The sequence below is a fragment of the Pseudopodoces humilis genome, chromosome 5 (assembly GCF_049639895.1).
Source record: "Pseudopodoces humilis isolate 2021_Gansu_Grassland_sample_001 chromosome 5, ASM4963989v1, whole genome shotgun sequence".
In the NCBI taxonomy this organism is placed as follows: domain Eukaryota; kingdom Metazoa; phylum Chordata; class Aves; order Passeriformes; family Paridae; genus Pseudopodoces; species Pseudopodoces humilis.
The window spans coordinates 35,207,277-35,224,325 of NC_142204.1; the positions used below are offsets into that span (position 1 = coordinate 35,207,277).

General features: G+C 36.5%; 1 protein-coding gene across 4 annotated transcripts in view; it reads right to left on the minus strand.

Moving 5' to 3' along the window:
• The window catches only part of SYT1 (synaptotagmin 1), a 333,083-nt gene that overhangs the window by 104,922 nt on the left and 211,112 nt on the right, over positions 1 to 17,049 (minus strand). For all 4 annotated transcript variants that reach the window (XM_088055674.1, XM_088055675.1, XM_014248841.2 and 1 more), the window contains one exon: positions 16,064 to 16,252. In XM_088055674.1, coding sequence (XP_087911800.1) covers positions 16,064 to 16,235 — 172 coding nt within the window. In that variant the 5' untranslated portion in view covers positions 16,236 to 16,252. The remainder of the gene's footprint in view (positions 1 to 16,063; positions 16,253 to 17,049) is intronic.

Here is a 17,049-nt window from a genome sequence, read left to right on the forward strand (position 1 = left end):
ATTCAGATCTAAATTTTCTTGATGTATTTCATAATGTATCTTGATGAATTGCACCACACCTCAAGAATTGTGTTCTTTTTTGAGTCCCTCGCTTCAAGTCAAGTAAGACATTGAGATGCTGGAGAGAAGGGCAATGAGGCTGGTGAAGGGTCTGGAACTCAAGTTCTATGAGGAGTGGCTGAAGGAGCTGGGATTTAGGGGGCAAGAAGGCTCAGGGCAGACCCCATCACACTCTACAACCACCTGAAAGGAGGCTGTAGCCAGGTGGGGGTTGGTCTCTTCTTCCGGGCAACCAGAAAACAGCAAGAGGAAATGGCCGCAAGCTGAGCCAGGGGAGGTTCAGGACATCAGGAAGAATTTCTTCACTGAAAGGGTTGTCAAGCGTTAAAACGAGCTGCCCAGGGAGGTGGTGGAGCCACCACCCCACAAGTCTTTAAGAAATACTTAGTCTTCTTTAAGAAACACTTGGCACTTAGTGCTATGGTTTAGTTGACAAGATGGTCAAAGGCTGGACTTGATGATCTTGGAGGTCTTTTCCAACCTAATTTTGATGATTTTATCATGGTATCATACATTGCCTAAGGAATGGAAAGTGAACTGTGAAATGCATTATTTTAAAATACACTACAATTTTAATATATGTTTTTATATATTTTAATATACTTTTATATATTTTGATTTCAGTGCAATTTGGAGCTTTTTTTGTGTGATGCATACATGTGGCTGCAATTATATCACATTAAGGACATTGCATTTACTCTTTTACACTTTTAATGCATTATTTAGTTTACTAATTAGCCATTATTTATTATTTTTATTTATTATCTTTACTTTTACTCTTGTATTACTTTGATCTCACATTTCTCTTGTGTTCACTCAGTGTACAGTATTCATAAGACAACCTGCTTTTATAACATATGAAGGCTTTATCATGAGCTCAGCCACCTGTAAACTGTCTTTAAATCAGCACAGAGTTTTAAGTTACCACAAATATAGAAAGGTAATTTATATGTGGTAAAAAAGAGTAAAGACACAAGATACAGCAAGATAGAGATTATTTTTAATAACAACATAGCACATCTGATGGAAAGTTTCTAACTTCTAGAGTTCATGTCAACTATACCGGTGAGTGCCAACACTTAATAAAATTTGAATCTAAACCTTGTGCTGCCTTTTCAACAATTTTAATAACTGAGGAATCAGGCAAAATAATATTGTCTTGCCAAAATTATCTCAGAAAGAAATCTGCCAAAATTTGCCTTACTTTCTGATTGCTGACATAGCATATTACTACTCTATAATACAGCAAAATTAGGGTTTGTTGGGTGAAATCTCAAAAAGGGCTTCCAGAAACCAGAAGATAACCTCTGCTTATTTTGAGATGACTGCTTCTAATCTGACTTGTCACAAACTCCCAGATGAGCTAGGTGATGAGGTGCATGTCCTTGAGCTGAGGGAAATGAAGTCCTCATTAATATTCCTTTTCAGTGGAGCTTCAGAGCCAAAGGTGTGCCTACATACAGGAACACTATACTATATGGGAAGGGAAGTTGGCAGAGCTAAAAAGAGGCTGATAGATTTTATTGTTAGGGTGAAAAACAGTCCTTTAATAAAGATAAAGTTTTTGTCTCTGTCACCTGAAATAGGCAGTGCTCTTGGAAGGTAGTATTTTTTTGTGCTGTGACTAATATTAAACCCATCTCAAATCATAAATAATTTATGTTGGCAGTGTTGTCCCAGGAGAGACCACTAATGTAAGCAAAGCTAGTTCTATTTATTCAGGCACATCGTGGTAGAGGTGACACTTGATGAAAGAATAAATCCTTCCCTGGAGCAAAACTAAATGCCATTTACCTCACTGCCAATGGCTCAGAGATCTAGCATCTCTGCAGTGGTTTCCAAAAACTCAACCACTGAAGAGATCAAAATACCACCCCAAAATAAACCTTATTAAATTACTCTCTAGTCATAGTATTTTAACTATGGCAAACATGAAGACTCTATTTTTTGATCAATAGTCCTTTTATCCTTTCATGAAAGAAGGTTCTGACAGGGATGCCTCTCACAAGTGGCTAGGAGTTGTTTAATTGGCCTCACACACCTTCAAGTTGAGCCAGCTTCTGTCTGGGAACAACCTCCTGTAAGCCAGCACTGCAACCAATTTTCCTTTGGCTTCCCTCTAAACTTGGCAATGCTGTGATTTATCCTGGCTTGTCTCGATTGTTGATCCTTATCTAAGGTCACACACCATTTTGCTGACTGCCACTAACATTGCAGGGTCATACACAACACACTTTCTGTCTCTCCTTCTGAAAATGTTTCTTCTCCAGCTAGTAGCGCAATTAGCAGCAGTTAGAATATGCTTGAGCAGGGATGTGAGATTTCTAGATCATGGTTCAGTGCAGGAACATTCAGCATATTCAAGGAATAAAGAAATATTCTTTACAGGAATGTTCTTAGTCTCAAACAAAAAAATAATAGCTAGTCCTTTCCTTATAACTTCTGTACATTTTTTAAAATTTATAATTTCTGTACATTAGTCCAGAAGCTACTAAAAAAATACACATCAGTTCAGTTTGCTTTGCTACAATGTTAGCTAAAAGCTTTCCAGTCCTTCTTAGCAAGCTTTGTGTGAAGTAAGGGGAAAAGTAGACAAATATTGGTTTACATTTATTCTTTTTCATCAAAAGTATCCTACGGCAGACAGTCTAGAAAACAGAGCAGAGACTAGTATTGTCAGGAAGCCTTAAGCCTCTCAGCCATATGTCAAAAAACATTTCAGAGGCTTTAACTCTCCTTCTTCCTCCTGTAATGGTATTCTCCACAGAAGTCAGCATGACAAAACTGCTTTTTTTCTGGAGAGGCAGGAGGTGTAAATGAGATGAGAAGACTCTGTATGATGAGGGAACCAGGAAAAAGGAAGGAAAGGAAAAGAGGCAGTAGATGAAAGAGACTGGGAAGAACTGGAGATGTAAGTCACAAATTGGTTATCATTTACTTGCAGACCACAGACGTGACCTCTAATACTTAAAAGTCATACATCCTGTCAACATGCTTTGCAATAGTAATTTTCAGAGTATCAGACATATTGATGTGGAGATTGTGAAGACACACACTGTCATTATTGCGTACCTGTTTGGTGGAAGCAAATGCAGCACCTTCTTGGAGACATCACTGATTATTACTTTTTTTAGAAAAGGCAATTTTACATTCACCTAGCATCAGGACAGGAACAGAGATATTTTATAGCTCTCAGTCCTCTACTCCCAAAATGTGGGTACAAACTCTTTTGCTGCGTAAAATATTGTGGCAAATAGCATTGCTTTGCTGTATCAGGAGTTCTCACTGACAGTTCAGTCTGCTACTGTCTGCTACAGCATGACAATGCTGTATGAGTAACAGAGTTCTGTAATAAAACATCCTGATAATTTAGGTCTATTAAGTTATGTCTGTGAACTGGATGGTAAGGCCACACCCCAACAATATTTATTTTAGTTCTATGTTGATGTACGTGTATTACAGCTTGTCTTCATCTCTTACAAAAAAAACAAAACTAAAGCAAAATAAACTTTTAAACAGAGAGGCATTGAAGCTTCTGCCAATCTATGAAAAGTGATCCATCTTAGCATACAGGACTGATACAAAGTATGCTCCTAGCACTTTGATTCCCCTGATATCAGGGGGAAGATTACAGAAGTCTGCCCAAATAGAGGCACTATCAGTGCTGTTGCAGGCAATCCTGTAATTCTGTCTGCAAGGACCAAAGCACTGCTGGGGTCCAGTCAGTGAAAAAATCTTGAACCCTGTAACAACCTGATGCTGACTTTGAAATGCTTCTGAGTGCCACTCAATGCTGAAAGAAGGGAAGAATTAGTGAAGCATCACATCCAGCTTATTGCTACAACACTACAGTACATCCACCAAAGAACTGAACTGAGCAACTGAACACTCATGGATGACCTAAACACAGGAGGAAGCTAAACAACATCATCTGCCAGTATCCTGGATCCATCTCAGGCACAGAAAGTGGTACCATGGTGGCCTGCTTCCCCCTGAGCACTAATGTTGGGGAACAGCAGCGGTGACATGCTGATGGAAGGGCTGCTGTACTTTGGGGGAAACATAAAACAAACATCCTCAGCTTTTTTGGTGATGAGAGATCTCCCGGGATTTTCCCTAAAGGACTGTAATGCCTTACAGCCCCATCCAACTCTCATTAAACTAAATGGAAACAACCTCAATCACATCTGTGGAAATTGGATGTTTGCTGGGTTGGCTCAAGTCCCAAGTGAGGTAATTACATTCTTCCAACAGCTTCCATTGGAAAATTTCAGTGTGTGTGTCCCCTTCCCAAATGATCTCAAAGTAGCACTCTACTGATCATTTAAACTAAACAACTGCCCTAAATGCTCTTTTTTTGACAACCATCATGAAAATATGTGCTGTGATAATAGGCCATGTGAAAAGTGGGTACAACTCTCAGCAAGCAGCCCACTAAAATAAAATGGAAGGTAAAAGAATCACACTGTTATTTATGAAGGTCTGAAAAGAAATTTGCTCTTACCACTATATGTGTGTGTGACGCGTCTCTAAAATTACACTACTTTTAGAGTTACAAACTTTTAATAAAATTAATAGTTTATACTAAAATAACCATAGCAAAAGTAAATTTAATTTACATTAAAATAAGAATCAATGTAGCAGTTCATCAGGTAAATTACAGGACGCATTAGAAATGTTATTTACAATTTTGATCCTCCAAACCACTTGTGTGTAACAAATTTAATTCGATGCACCATGCAGGAGCTTAAAGGTTAGTACACATTTAAATACTTTACCAGACTAAACCTTTTGAGATTCTGAAACCTGCTGTGTAGCATTTCAATACCTGGACTCAGCCTGCATACCCATGCTACACTTGCTGGCTGGCTCTATCAAGTAAGAATGCAATCCTATTGTCTTTCCAGTTATTTACAGGAGAGGTGCAGGTCAGTCAAGGAAAAAAGACTTGGAAACAAGAAAAAATTTCTTCACCAATTTGCAGTTGTGCTGCACTGCAGGGTTCTTGCTTATATAACCCTTATAGGGTCATAGCTTCGCTATGCCTTTAGGGATTTGGTATCACTAATTATTTTATGTAATGGCGACACAATTTAGGAGTTTGGTTGGTTGTTTTTCTGTTCTTTTTCTAACAGGAATTACCAGGATAAATATTTGGTTCAACAGAATAAAATGCTTCTTGTCATTATCATTACAAAATCATTGATAGTTTTCTGAGAAGTAGTAGTGATGTTGGACCTGTGATCTGTGCATTCTGCAGAATCAAAGCCCAGCTGTCAGTAGGTTCCTAACAAAAACGAGCCATTGAAAATCAAGGATGTTGCACAGTTTAAACACTTCAGTTCATGCATTAACTGAATAGAAAAGAGATTGTTGTAATTAGTTTCTCTTTTCCATTTTGTCTCTTCCTATATTCCTCTTGCATGCCTGTATATATATCAAGAAGAGCATTGTGCAGGAACATTTTTGTACTATACAGTCACTGTTAAATAAATGCATGGCTGTTTCAGAATGGTCAAGTCAATGTTGACATTTCTTTGTGCTATGGTCCTCTCCACACATCATACTATTTCCCACTGTCTTGGCCACCTCACTGTCCTCAGACTTAAACCTCATCAATAAATATTTAAAGAGGCAAGCAAATTTAGAAACTGGTATTCTGGAATAGTTTCCTATAAAGTGATTTCTATCACTGACTTGTAATCTAAAATTGCTATGCTAGGCTGAACTTTATGAATAGTAAGCTTGCTTTATCTTTGTCTGTTCTCCTTCCCTTGCTCATACTGCAAGGAAATTTGCACCCAAGGTATATAATGAACAAACAGACAAACAAACAAAACAACTGGCTCCAGGGTGGAGACCTGAAATGCCACATTCCAGCTTAAAGCACATGCTTGATGAAAATGAGTCCTGAGATCTTAGGAAACATGATACAATAGCTGCTTTGGGAGGAAACGTGTGTTTGATATCTAAAGAATAAACAAGACTGAATGCTGGGTTAATAAGTATTTTGTGTGTGATGATTTTTCATGTGAGTTCTGTCTAGAAGAAAAGTGTTAAGAAATACATAAATGAAAAAACAGAAAGAGAATAGAAAATCCATTGAAATCTGGTAAGGAAGAAAGGACCATAAAAGTATCTATAAAATCGGTGTAAAAATTATTGAACATTGTTAACTATGTGAAGAATGCATTTCCTCTCTATGCCTGGGGTTTCCTCCCTAGGGATACCTAGGGGTACGTATGCATTATGGTCCTGAAAGAGGCCTAGGAGAAAGCAAGCTTCTGATGTGGAAAGGACTTCCAAACCAACTGGCAGCTCATCATCACGCTTTCTCCCTTCTCCCTTCCCCTTCCAGGAGCTGACACCCGTACTCCCCTGTGTCAAAGAGATAGTTTGTGTGGCTGCTTCGAACTGAAAATAAAGGAGCTGCCAGCCAAGACTCAGGAGTATCGTTCAGGCTGCAGCCTAAAATACCTGAGCATCAGGTCTTCCTGAGACTGAAGGAAACCAAGGGATGATGCTGGAAAATTTGGATCTCTCCTATAGGAACAGTTAAAAAAGAAACACGGGATTCATGTTCATATTCTGTAGCCTTGTGAGATGATTGTTTAAGTGCAAGGAGCCTTAAATACCTGTTTTTTTGCCCATTTTGTCCAAAGGCATTTCACAGCAAAATGCATATACTTCAGCCAGGCCTCTAGTCCAGTGAGTTCTCTTCATCAGATTGTGCATTGATAGAAGAGATTGAAACAATTGCTCTCCAAGTGAGAGCAATCAGGTCTCTAAGCTCTGAGAAAGTGTTTTAAGGCTGTGAGTCTCCCTGTTAAAAGGGCTTAACTTAGAGACCTTCCTAGATATCAAAGAATGTGCCATCAATACCATTGCATACACAAGTTTTTCCTTCTGGATAAACCTGGGCCTTCTACTTCTATGTCATTCTGAAGAGGAGCAATGCACTTAACTCAAATCTTTAAATTCAGCTTCTAGAGTCTGATTCTTAAAAGCTAAGTGTAGAAAGCCTAATAATTTCTGGAGCTCCCTTTTAAGATGTGGGTTGAAATGCCTTTCCCATCTGAAATGATTAACTTCCTCATTCATTTTGGTGGCTTCTCACTGCAATAGGAAAACAGTGCCAGGTACAGTACTGAAACATGCCCCCAGATTATATAGGGGCTGTGAGCAAATTAGGGAGCTCTCGGTGAAGTTGGTAATTAAGAGTAGATTCAGATTCTGAAATCTGCACAGGAGTAGGCAGATGGCTTGTTCAGCTGCCAGCTGGAAGTCAGCCTTCATGAGGCAGTCATTCACGTTCAGCACCACAGCTTCTTTCTATGGAGTCAGAGCAAAATCTTCCCATATCAAGATTCTTCTGAATATTTGAGGCTACTTCTACAGCTCTTGCAAAGTGGCTGCATGTTCTGGAAGCAGTAGTCACTTCAGATCTAGAACCATTCAAGAACTTGCTTGACACAAAAGGCAAGACTAAGAAAGATAAAATGAATGTATGAAAGGATGCCATGTACCTACAGTACTCCTGAGTGCTCCTCTTGGTAGTCCGTGTCTTAGTTTTTCACCCACCTTGGCATATGGCACTTATGACCAGGTATTTTAATTAACATATCTATACTATATATTAATAATATATAGTAAAGGCATTCTTGTGTCATTTAAAAAATGTTAAACACTTAAAAATCATATTAACCAAAGTAAGGAGGGTATTATACATTCATAATCTCTCAGAGAAGGCTTTAGTTTGGACAATTCTCAGCAGCAAACTCACCCAGTTCTAAGCACAACAGTTAAGAACAACGAAGAATGGCATTCTGTTCTTCAGCTGTGCCAACTTACAACAATTTATCAGAGTAACAGTGGCATTATCAACCCTTGGTTCTCATAAAAATACGAGAGAATATCTTCTAGCTTGCCACAGTGCCAAGGCACAAGTAGCTGAGGTAAGGATGGAATATAAATCTTAACAGTAATTCCTATATTTTCACTTAAAATATTTAAACTGTACTTTTTGAAAGAAAATCCACTAACCACAGTCACAGGTGCCTTTTATATTTTATGTTGTACATTGCTGAGAATTAAATGTATTCTCAGTTTTAAATTCAGAACAATTGTTCCATGTATTTGTAAAGCAAGATTACAAACAATTATAACAGACATTGTGTAATTCTGTAGGCACTTTATATGCAGGTAAATTTGAAAAAGGCTAACAAAGACTGTGTTTCTTTTATGCATGTAAACACAATTTTAGTGCACTTTCTCTCACACAAAGTAATGAAATTTTAAGATACATTCCCAGAATTGAAAGTAAGCCAGAAACCATGTTCAGTTTTCTGCTTGTAAATTGAATTCTCTACTCAATTTATAAGGTACTGGCACAACTTGACATATCTATAGTGCAATAAAATACCCACCAGAGTAATTGTAACATATAAAATAATAATCACAGTGATGTGCTAGAGGAGACCCCTGGGGGTAGTCTGACACCCGTTGTTAAAATGCCATCACCAAACCAAAGGTAGGTGCTCACCCCTGTTTCTGCTATAGATGAATTTCATCCCACTGGCTTTTAAAGTTAATCTGAATGTGGTTTTTTGTTTTCTTATATTTTGCTGAAATGTTTTCAGCATCACATGTTTTATAGGAGAACTTGCTTCTCCTTGCCTTCCTTTCATATTATACAACTCAAAACCAACTGCTGTTTCTGAAAAGGGTGTTCCAGACACACACAATCAATAATGTATAATTCTGTTTGACACTGAGGTTACCTTCCCAGTGTGCTACTGGCTTAGAGACAGCATTTCCTTTCTGACAGGACAGTGCATTCTCAAGGTGATGCAGAGGAGGACATGGGTTTAGCCTGTGACAGGCTCTCCCTGTGCTGGGGATGGAGAGTGTTGCAGCTGCTGCTCTGGTTCAAGCTATAGGAGCCTGCCCTTCTGATTTCTCCTCTCCTTGGCTTGTCCAAGGAGCCAAGAAAATGGCCAGTGTAGGAATAGGGACCTCCTTCAGACGTGTGTCAGATGCATATGTTAAGTTTGCATTGATTGGAGGATATTATTTCCCTGCCCATGGCTGGGGCGTTGCAACTACATGATCTTTAAGGTCTCTTCCAACTAAAACCATGCAATGATTTTATGTAACCTCCTGGCAAGCATGTGTGCTTGTCATGCCAGTGCTTGATCCAGCTACAATCTGCAGCAGCAGCGCTTCTAGGTCACACTAGAGCAGCTTGTACTTCTAACAGCCTGAGGTTCCTCGCTCAGTCCTGTATGAGGATCAAACTGGCAGCTGTCATGAACCCAGAATCAGAAGGCATATGAAAATAACTCATGGATTGTAAACTGTAATAATGTAAAAAAAAAAAAAAAAAAAAAAAAATTCTGCATGACAGAATCAATCATTAAAATATTGATGGAGTATAACTCAGTGGGATCTCAGACCACGTGCTATTCCTTCCAGACAAGGATTTTCATCTGCTTCTTGAGTTTTTACTTCAATTCTTCCATCCCTCAGTATCTATAGACATTTGGTATTTAAAAGCTGTATTTTCAGGATTCCTCATTTAAAGCAATCAGAATATGCTGGACCCCTAATCACAGCATTTTCATATTGTGAATTTATAAAATAACAGAGTTGAATTGTTTTTGTCTCATGATATTTGTGCCTTCTGGATGTATATGGGCAGTATTTTCAAGTTTTTCCCTATCAGCAGGAGGCCTAGAAGTTTTATTTAACATTAAAAAAAAAAGGATAAAGTTCTCATCTACACTCTGGGACTGGGGGTTCAGGGAGAAATCAAAGTAATCTGATATTTGCATTTAAATTTCTATATTTAGAAATAATGGGGCTTTTTTCCCCATCTAATATTCTGCTGTAATAGCTCTGTCTTGTACTTCTGTGTTCCAAAACAAATCCTTCTTTCTGTATTTCCCTGTTTCTTTTACAGTGTAAAGCTGTATGTATTTGCTTGGCACGAGCAGCTGTGACTTATTTTATGACAGGAAGGGAGACAAGAAGACTTGAACTCATGCCCTCCTTCCTCCAGCACTGCTCTTCAGACTTCCCTGAACACCAAGAAACTTCTTTATCTTCTCTGAATCTCTCCATACAAACATTCTTTGCCAAGATACCAAAATGGATTTGCCAATGTCTGACTGTTCTTAAGCTGAGAACTCTTATTGCTTATTGTTTAGATAAATCTATGTGCATGCACATATAAACATATGTATACATAGTCCTCATTTCTACAGGTGTCAGCTACTACTCAAGATGATCTCTGAAGCAGAAACTCATTTTTTTCTGGCTAACCTAAGATATTAGGCAATGACTAACACTGGCATGCCTACAGCATTAATCCAGTTTCTAAATCTGAAAACATTCTATTATCAGCATTTTGTATCTTTTTTATGAACTTACAAAATAATGTGCCATCTCCTCCCTCTACCAGTGACACCTGTGCTCCAGGAAGCATTAGGAGAAGCCTAATTAATTAATTTTCTGCAAATGATCAAACTGTCAATTTATAAAAATTAAGTTTCAGAAAGATCCCATGAACAAAATCTTCAATTTTCTAATAACAGACATAATCTGGTACTAACTCCTTGATAATCTTGATGCCACATACAAATGAAAAAGAAATTAACTTTACTGTCATTTATAGAGGACAATAAGCACTTGTAATACATCTCAGCTGGTCAATCAAGGAAGGCAGAAGAGCAAAACAGCAGAGACTAGCAGGGAGAAAGAAATTATGAGATGTGTCTAAGATGACTGCTGAATGCTGAAATTTTGACTTAAATGGCTAAATATATAAATCCAGAATTACTTTATTTGCTAAATTACCCAACTATATCTACAACTTGGTAGTCAGGTAACTATGATATTATTTAGAATTCAACCAAACCTGAGTCTTACAGTTATTTTTACATTTTTTGTTACAGTTCTCTCTCCAGCCTCCAGTCCCATTTTGTTTTCCCTGTTTTTTTGTTTTTGACTAGTTATTCTCTAGTCTAAGGAGGGGGAAATAAAACTTTCTCTGCAAACAGAATGTGAGACAAGTCTGCACAGAACATCAGGTTTTAGCCTGAATTATCACAGAGATTTGAGCTTCAGGTTTTGGGGGATTATCAGTCAGTTGTACAAGATGAATCAAATTCAGGGCTTTTGAGCACCAGCAACTGAGGCCAAATGGAGTGGCAAGCCAGCCAAACATTTCAGAATACGGTTTGTATAGAAATGTAACCTTTTGTATAATTTCAATGTAAGATGGCAAAGAGCATTGGAAATATGCAATATCTTCCTCCTTTAGAGGTAATGACACTACCTTGGATTCAATACAATCAGCTATTATAGCTGTTTCAGATTTTACCACGAGCATTAACAGCACATCACTATTCAATCAGATGTATGATAGAATTTTATTGGATTTTGCTGTCTAGTTTATTGGCAGAATGAGGTCTCCTGTTCATAGAGGAATGTGCCCTTAGAAAACACATCAACATAATTTTGATTTCAAAATTATTCAGTAAACTAATGGTAATTTATGTCAATTTTTATTTGTGTATGGTTAGTATGAGTATCTTGACATTTAAAGTCTCCACCCAAAAGCTCTCGCTGCCATTACCACAGTCTTGTTACAGCACACTAAATGTACAGCAGATATTTTCCTAGCCTGTACACAAAGATCCAGATGTAAGAGCACTGAGAAGGAAGAAGGAAAAAACTGATATATCTTACAAAATCTTTTAATGCATTTTGTTTTCAGAAGAGGAAGTGCTGTTTTAGCTGCTTTGTTTCCCCCATTTTTTCAGCTGTTGGATTTACTGTATGTAAAATCCAAAATGTAAAAGCAGAGATGGTGCCTTTTTTTTCACCTTTTGGTAAACAGATTAAAAATTCTGAAAATTAAAGATAAATAGGGATTGAAAGTATAAGAATCAATTAAGTTAGAGTGACATTTATACACAGTTCAATTATGGAAAAACAACTGTACTGTGATTATGCAAATCAGCCACTCACAACCAAAATGCAGGGATTTACATAACGGAGAAAAAAATTCCTCACAGTTATGCCTCAGTAACTTACTGGGTTCTTGCACTTTAATTGTATGACTCATTGTAATAAAATTATCCCACTTGCTTTATCCAGAATGAAATGTATGTTAGGACATTGCCATTCTGAATGATTTGTGTGCTTTTGGAAGCCTACGTTCTTATGTCACAAAATGTGGTGTATGTTCTATTTTAAAGAGATAGAAATCAAGGAAAAAACCTCCAGATTTTCTGCTTGTATTGATGAAAATTTTAACCAGGTTTATGCACTGCATTACTGTTCTTGAAATAAATGTATACTGATATCTTAGATCCTTTCTTTTTCTTGGAACTTTTATTTCCTCCTCCTATTACATTCATTTTTTTTTTTAAATAAGACTTGTGCATACTCAAGAAAACAAAAGTATAATTTAAATTGAATTAATTTAAAATGAATTGTATCTTTCAGTTTTGCAAAGTGAACTTTTAATGGGTATCCTGATACTTTTAGTTAGCTGGTATGTCTAGACTATTTAACTTCTGACATCCGTGTTGTAGAACACATAGCATTTAAAATAATGAATCTTCTATTATAAGCTACATGGAAGGAACAGTATTTATTCAGCTGGATGTACTTTGATGTACCTTTATTTTTGTTATCATGTATTCCCTGATTAGAATGTCGTAATTTCTTTTTTTTAATATAAGCGAGACTTGATACTATATAATTTCTAAGATAAAATAGAAAGAGAATACTACGTAAATTAGGCTGTACTATGGCTTGGCCTTTTTAGCACTCAAACCAAGTTGATTGCAAGTGAGTGTTATATATAATATAGTATGTTTTTATGTATAGTATTAAATACTATATATATAATATAGTATGTTTTTCATAACACTCTATCCTATTATATACACATCCACTAAATCATGATGGCTTATTTTCCATCTGCAGACATCTTAGGCAGAGGCAACTAAAACATTTAATTATTTATCTCACACATAAACCACAGAGAACTGGAAAAAAAGGTCCTCTCGTAATAAACACTGAGATTTCAAAGTCTTTCCTGGCATGTGGGGATGAACAGACCTTTGGAAGTAAAAATGATAGAGCACAAAAACTAAAAAAGAGGCTTGTCCCTCATCTGAAAAGGTTAGAGACATTCTTGCTGTCTGTGACATTCCACTGCCATCTGTAAGATTCAAATCAGGTCTTCAGTTTGAATCTACTGGTGGGAAAACATGGTCCATGGTCTTGGGAGTGTTCTTAGACTTCCAATCATCCTTGCTGTCCCAATGGGGCCTATGCACCATATTTCTTCTCTCTCTCACAGCAAGAAATTCCCAAAAAGGCACTATATCAACAATTTGGTTTGTACTAATTTACATTCTGCTCTAAGAGAGATTCTAGAAAAAATTTGCAGCCAGCTGTAAGAGGTAAGTCCTGAGACCTTTTCAACCACAATTAATTTTTTTTTTTGTAATAGGCTGAAAACACCACACTGACAACTCCCCACTGGCATAAACTGAACAACTCATGAGAAAATGCTATAATCTTCCAACAGGGAAATGAGGTCTCCTCTGCCCTCCTGTCCCCATTATTTTGTAGACATCCTAATTAAACTTGTTTTGTATTTATGTTAGTTTATAAATTAAAAATACATACAGACCTGTGTGCAACACAGTCCATTCTTGTAGGATTTATTATTGAGGAAAATGGGCAAAAGAAAGTTATTTGGAATACAAAATGCTCAAACATGTCAATGGCACTAATTCATATTTAGTATATCAAAAATGCCCCCACGAAAGTCCCTTGCCCCTCTCTAGTACAGTGAACATTCAGCTTTCTTCTTGAAATGGCAACTCCCCCAGTATAGCAGGATGCAGTACTGAACAGCCCCAGCATCTGACAGAGATCCTGGGAAGATCCCATCACATCTGCAGCCTCTGTAATAAGAGTGCACAATTGGCAGGCGATTTCTGACTACCTTAGGTTCCTTTCTCCAGGACAACATTGCTGCATGATCTTGGATAAGAGACCGGATTTCTAAGATGGAGGCAATATGTTCTGGTGTCACTATCAGCAAAAGGTATGGTATTTTATAAATGATATGATGTATTTCGCAAGAAATAAGGTTTGTCTTATGACCTAATATATTGTTCTAAGTAAGCACTTTCATTATGTAACAGTAAGGGTTTTTTTCTTTCACGAAGACATGATAGAAGTTTTAGTCAGCTCAACTTGAAAATATTCTCCAGATTGGACTTTCCACTTGTTTTTGTTTTGGTTTTAAAAAAGTATGCAGCAGGACAATCCAAGTTTCTCTCTATCTACAAACCTTTTGCTACACCCACCAGTTACAGAGTTCCTCATACTGGAAGCCATTCATGCCCTTGCAAAGTTAAAAACAAAATTTAAAAGTAAGAGGATATTTACATAGAAGTCTCATCTATGTTATTTACATAGCATGGTGAAACAAAAATTACAAGACAAAGGTTTCAAATTCTGACTGTTTTTCCCTCAATGTCTTGTCTTTTTATTTTTCCTCTTCTTTCTTTTTATGCTTTTATTTTTGTACTTTTATTCTTTAGTTTTGTTTTCCCATGACATCATGAGACAATTTCATTTCAGTATGGTCTGAACTGGACTGCACAGATCACCAAAGTAATGGCACATGAATTTCTTACCTCTATAGCTCCTTAATTCTTGCAAATGAGAATTTTGAGGGACAGAGCAAAACTGTTTACTATCAATTTTGCAAAAACTGCATCTGCCATATTACCAAGATCCATTTAGAGATAAAAGAAATCGATTAATATTCTAATTTGTTATCTAACTTTATCAGTCACAGAACACTTCCTTACACAAAGGAAATCCTTCTAAAAATGCAAATTCTTACATATGGTAGAATACTTCCATGGAAATATTTTACATTTACTTCTCCTTGTAAAGAAGAAGTCAGTAAACACTGAATGACTCTCTAATGCTTGCTACTAAAATACACACACGGAGCCTTTACCTTCTTGTCTATACAAGTGCCAAAATGATCTGCTGTAGCATTATGTCATTTTTCTGTCAGTAACAAAAATATTTTTTTGTATTATACAAAATGCCATTGACAATATTGAAGTAGTTGTATATTTGATACCAGTGTATCTACAGTAAAACATATCAGACAAATTAAAGAACTTGAGTATTATAAACAACAGGTCAAAGTTAATGCTTGTATTATTTTTTTAAATGTGAACAAATTGAGGCCTCAACTTCAAGTCAATACTTTCTAGCACCAAAGACCAAAAGAACCCTGTTGACTTTAGTTCTATTAACTTCACAGAGATATACATTTATACTTTGAAGTTTTTGTCACAGATACATGAACTTGTGCAAACAGCACTCACTGGCTGATCTACTAGAATAAATAGTGAAAAAAAGCACAGCTATCTTCATACATTACACATGTGTTAGCTATCTTCTTGTTAAAACTCAATTGTCATATTTCTTTCTATATTTGCTAATCTCTAAAGATCCAAAGTTTCCTTGTTTTCTGAATATGTGTGAGTTCTGACCAAATATTGCTTTAAGGCAATATGGCCACACACATTTGTCATAAACATGAAACCTTAAGTGTTACTGACAGGAAACATTTTACTTATTGGTCCCACAGCCATAGTGAAGTTCTCTAGTTTCAGTTTTAATAATTCAGCAGTAATTCATCAGTAAAAATTTTCAAACTAATCTGACATATCAAGAATAGACATAAATTAAATTTGAGTTGGACTCTATTTTTTTCTACTTCAGTTAACTTTGATGAACTTACAAAACCAGTTTAATCCTGTGATTTTTCCAGCTTTGACTAGAAAACATTTAGTATGCTGTCTAAATAAATGTCAAAGAGGAAAATGTCAAATTAAATCTAGTCTGCCAACAGAAGCTTTTTCATCAATCAAGTTTTACTTACGTGGAATTTTGTTCAGTTCATTCATGAACTTCTCTTTTAGCTTAGAGAATGCATCTTCTTTTCCTCCTCCTCCTCCCGGACTGGCTGGCTCGGTGACATTACTTGGAGGGGCTGCTGCTACTGTGGTTGCTGGCGGCGCTGCCAGGGCCTCATGATGACTTTCACTCACCATTTTAACTCCTGGGTAAGCTGTTGGAATAATAAAAAAAAAAAACAAACAAAACAAAAAACCAAAAGGTAATATAATTGAAATGTATCTCTCAACAATAAATGTATCAGCAGGCAGAACATCACTTGGTTCTCATGATTAGTGGGTAAATATGACTGCATTTGCATATAGTTTCAGGTTCTTCATAAAATATTTATTAGACAAGAGAGAAAAGTATTTTGCAGGGTTAATTTCAGCCAGAATAATTTTACTGCTTAAAGCACTTTTCCAATGGTTTGCATTTTGGAAGTGCTAAATTTGAAACCTCAAAATTCCTGTAAAATCTCAAATAGATTTACATTTGCTCTTCAGTTTGAAAGTATAAGCAAATTAGGTAATAAATGCTCCCTATGTGCAAATTTCAATGTATTTATATAATTATCTCTCTGTGAGAATTACAGAGGTGTGGATCATGGACAGAATTTCTAGATATGAAGTAAATGAGGTGATAAGAACGTAATAAAAACATTTTGTGATTTCCTGTCAAAGTAATAACCTATTGTTTCCTATTTAAAGCTGTGTATTAAACAGAAATTGATTTGCATGCATTTTTATCTTCACTAAGTGAAGACAATTTTCCTTCCAGTTATTTTGTGTGACACTTGCTACTGACAACATTCTCTTAAATTATTCAGATGTCTTACTGTATTCATGAAAATACAACGTCTGTAGGGAGTCTAAATGCAGCCATTTTGAAATATATATGAGGCTGTCACAAGCATAACCCCACATCAGCATATTTCTAATTTTATGTTGTTTAATGGGCCTTTTGGAAAAC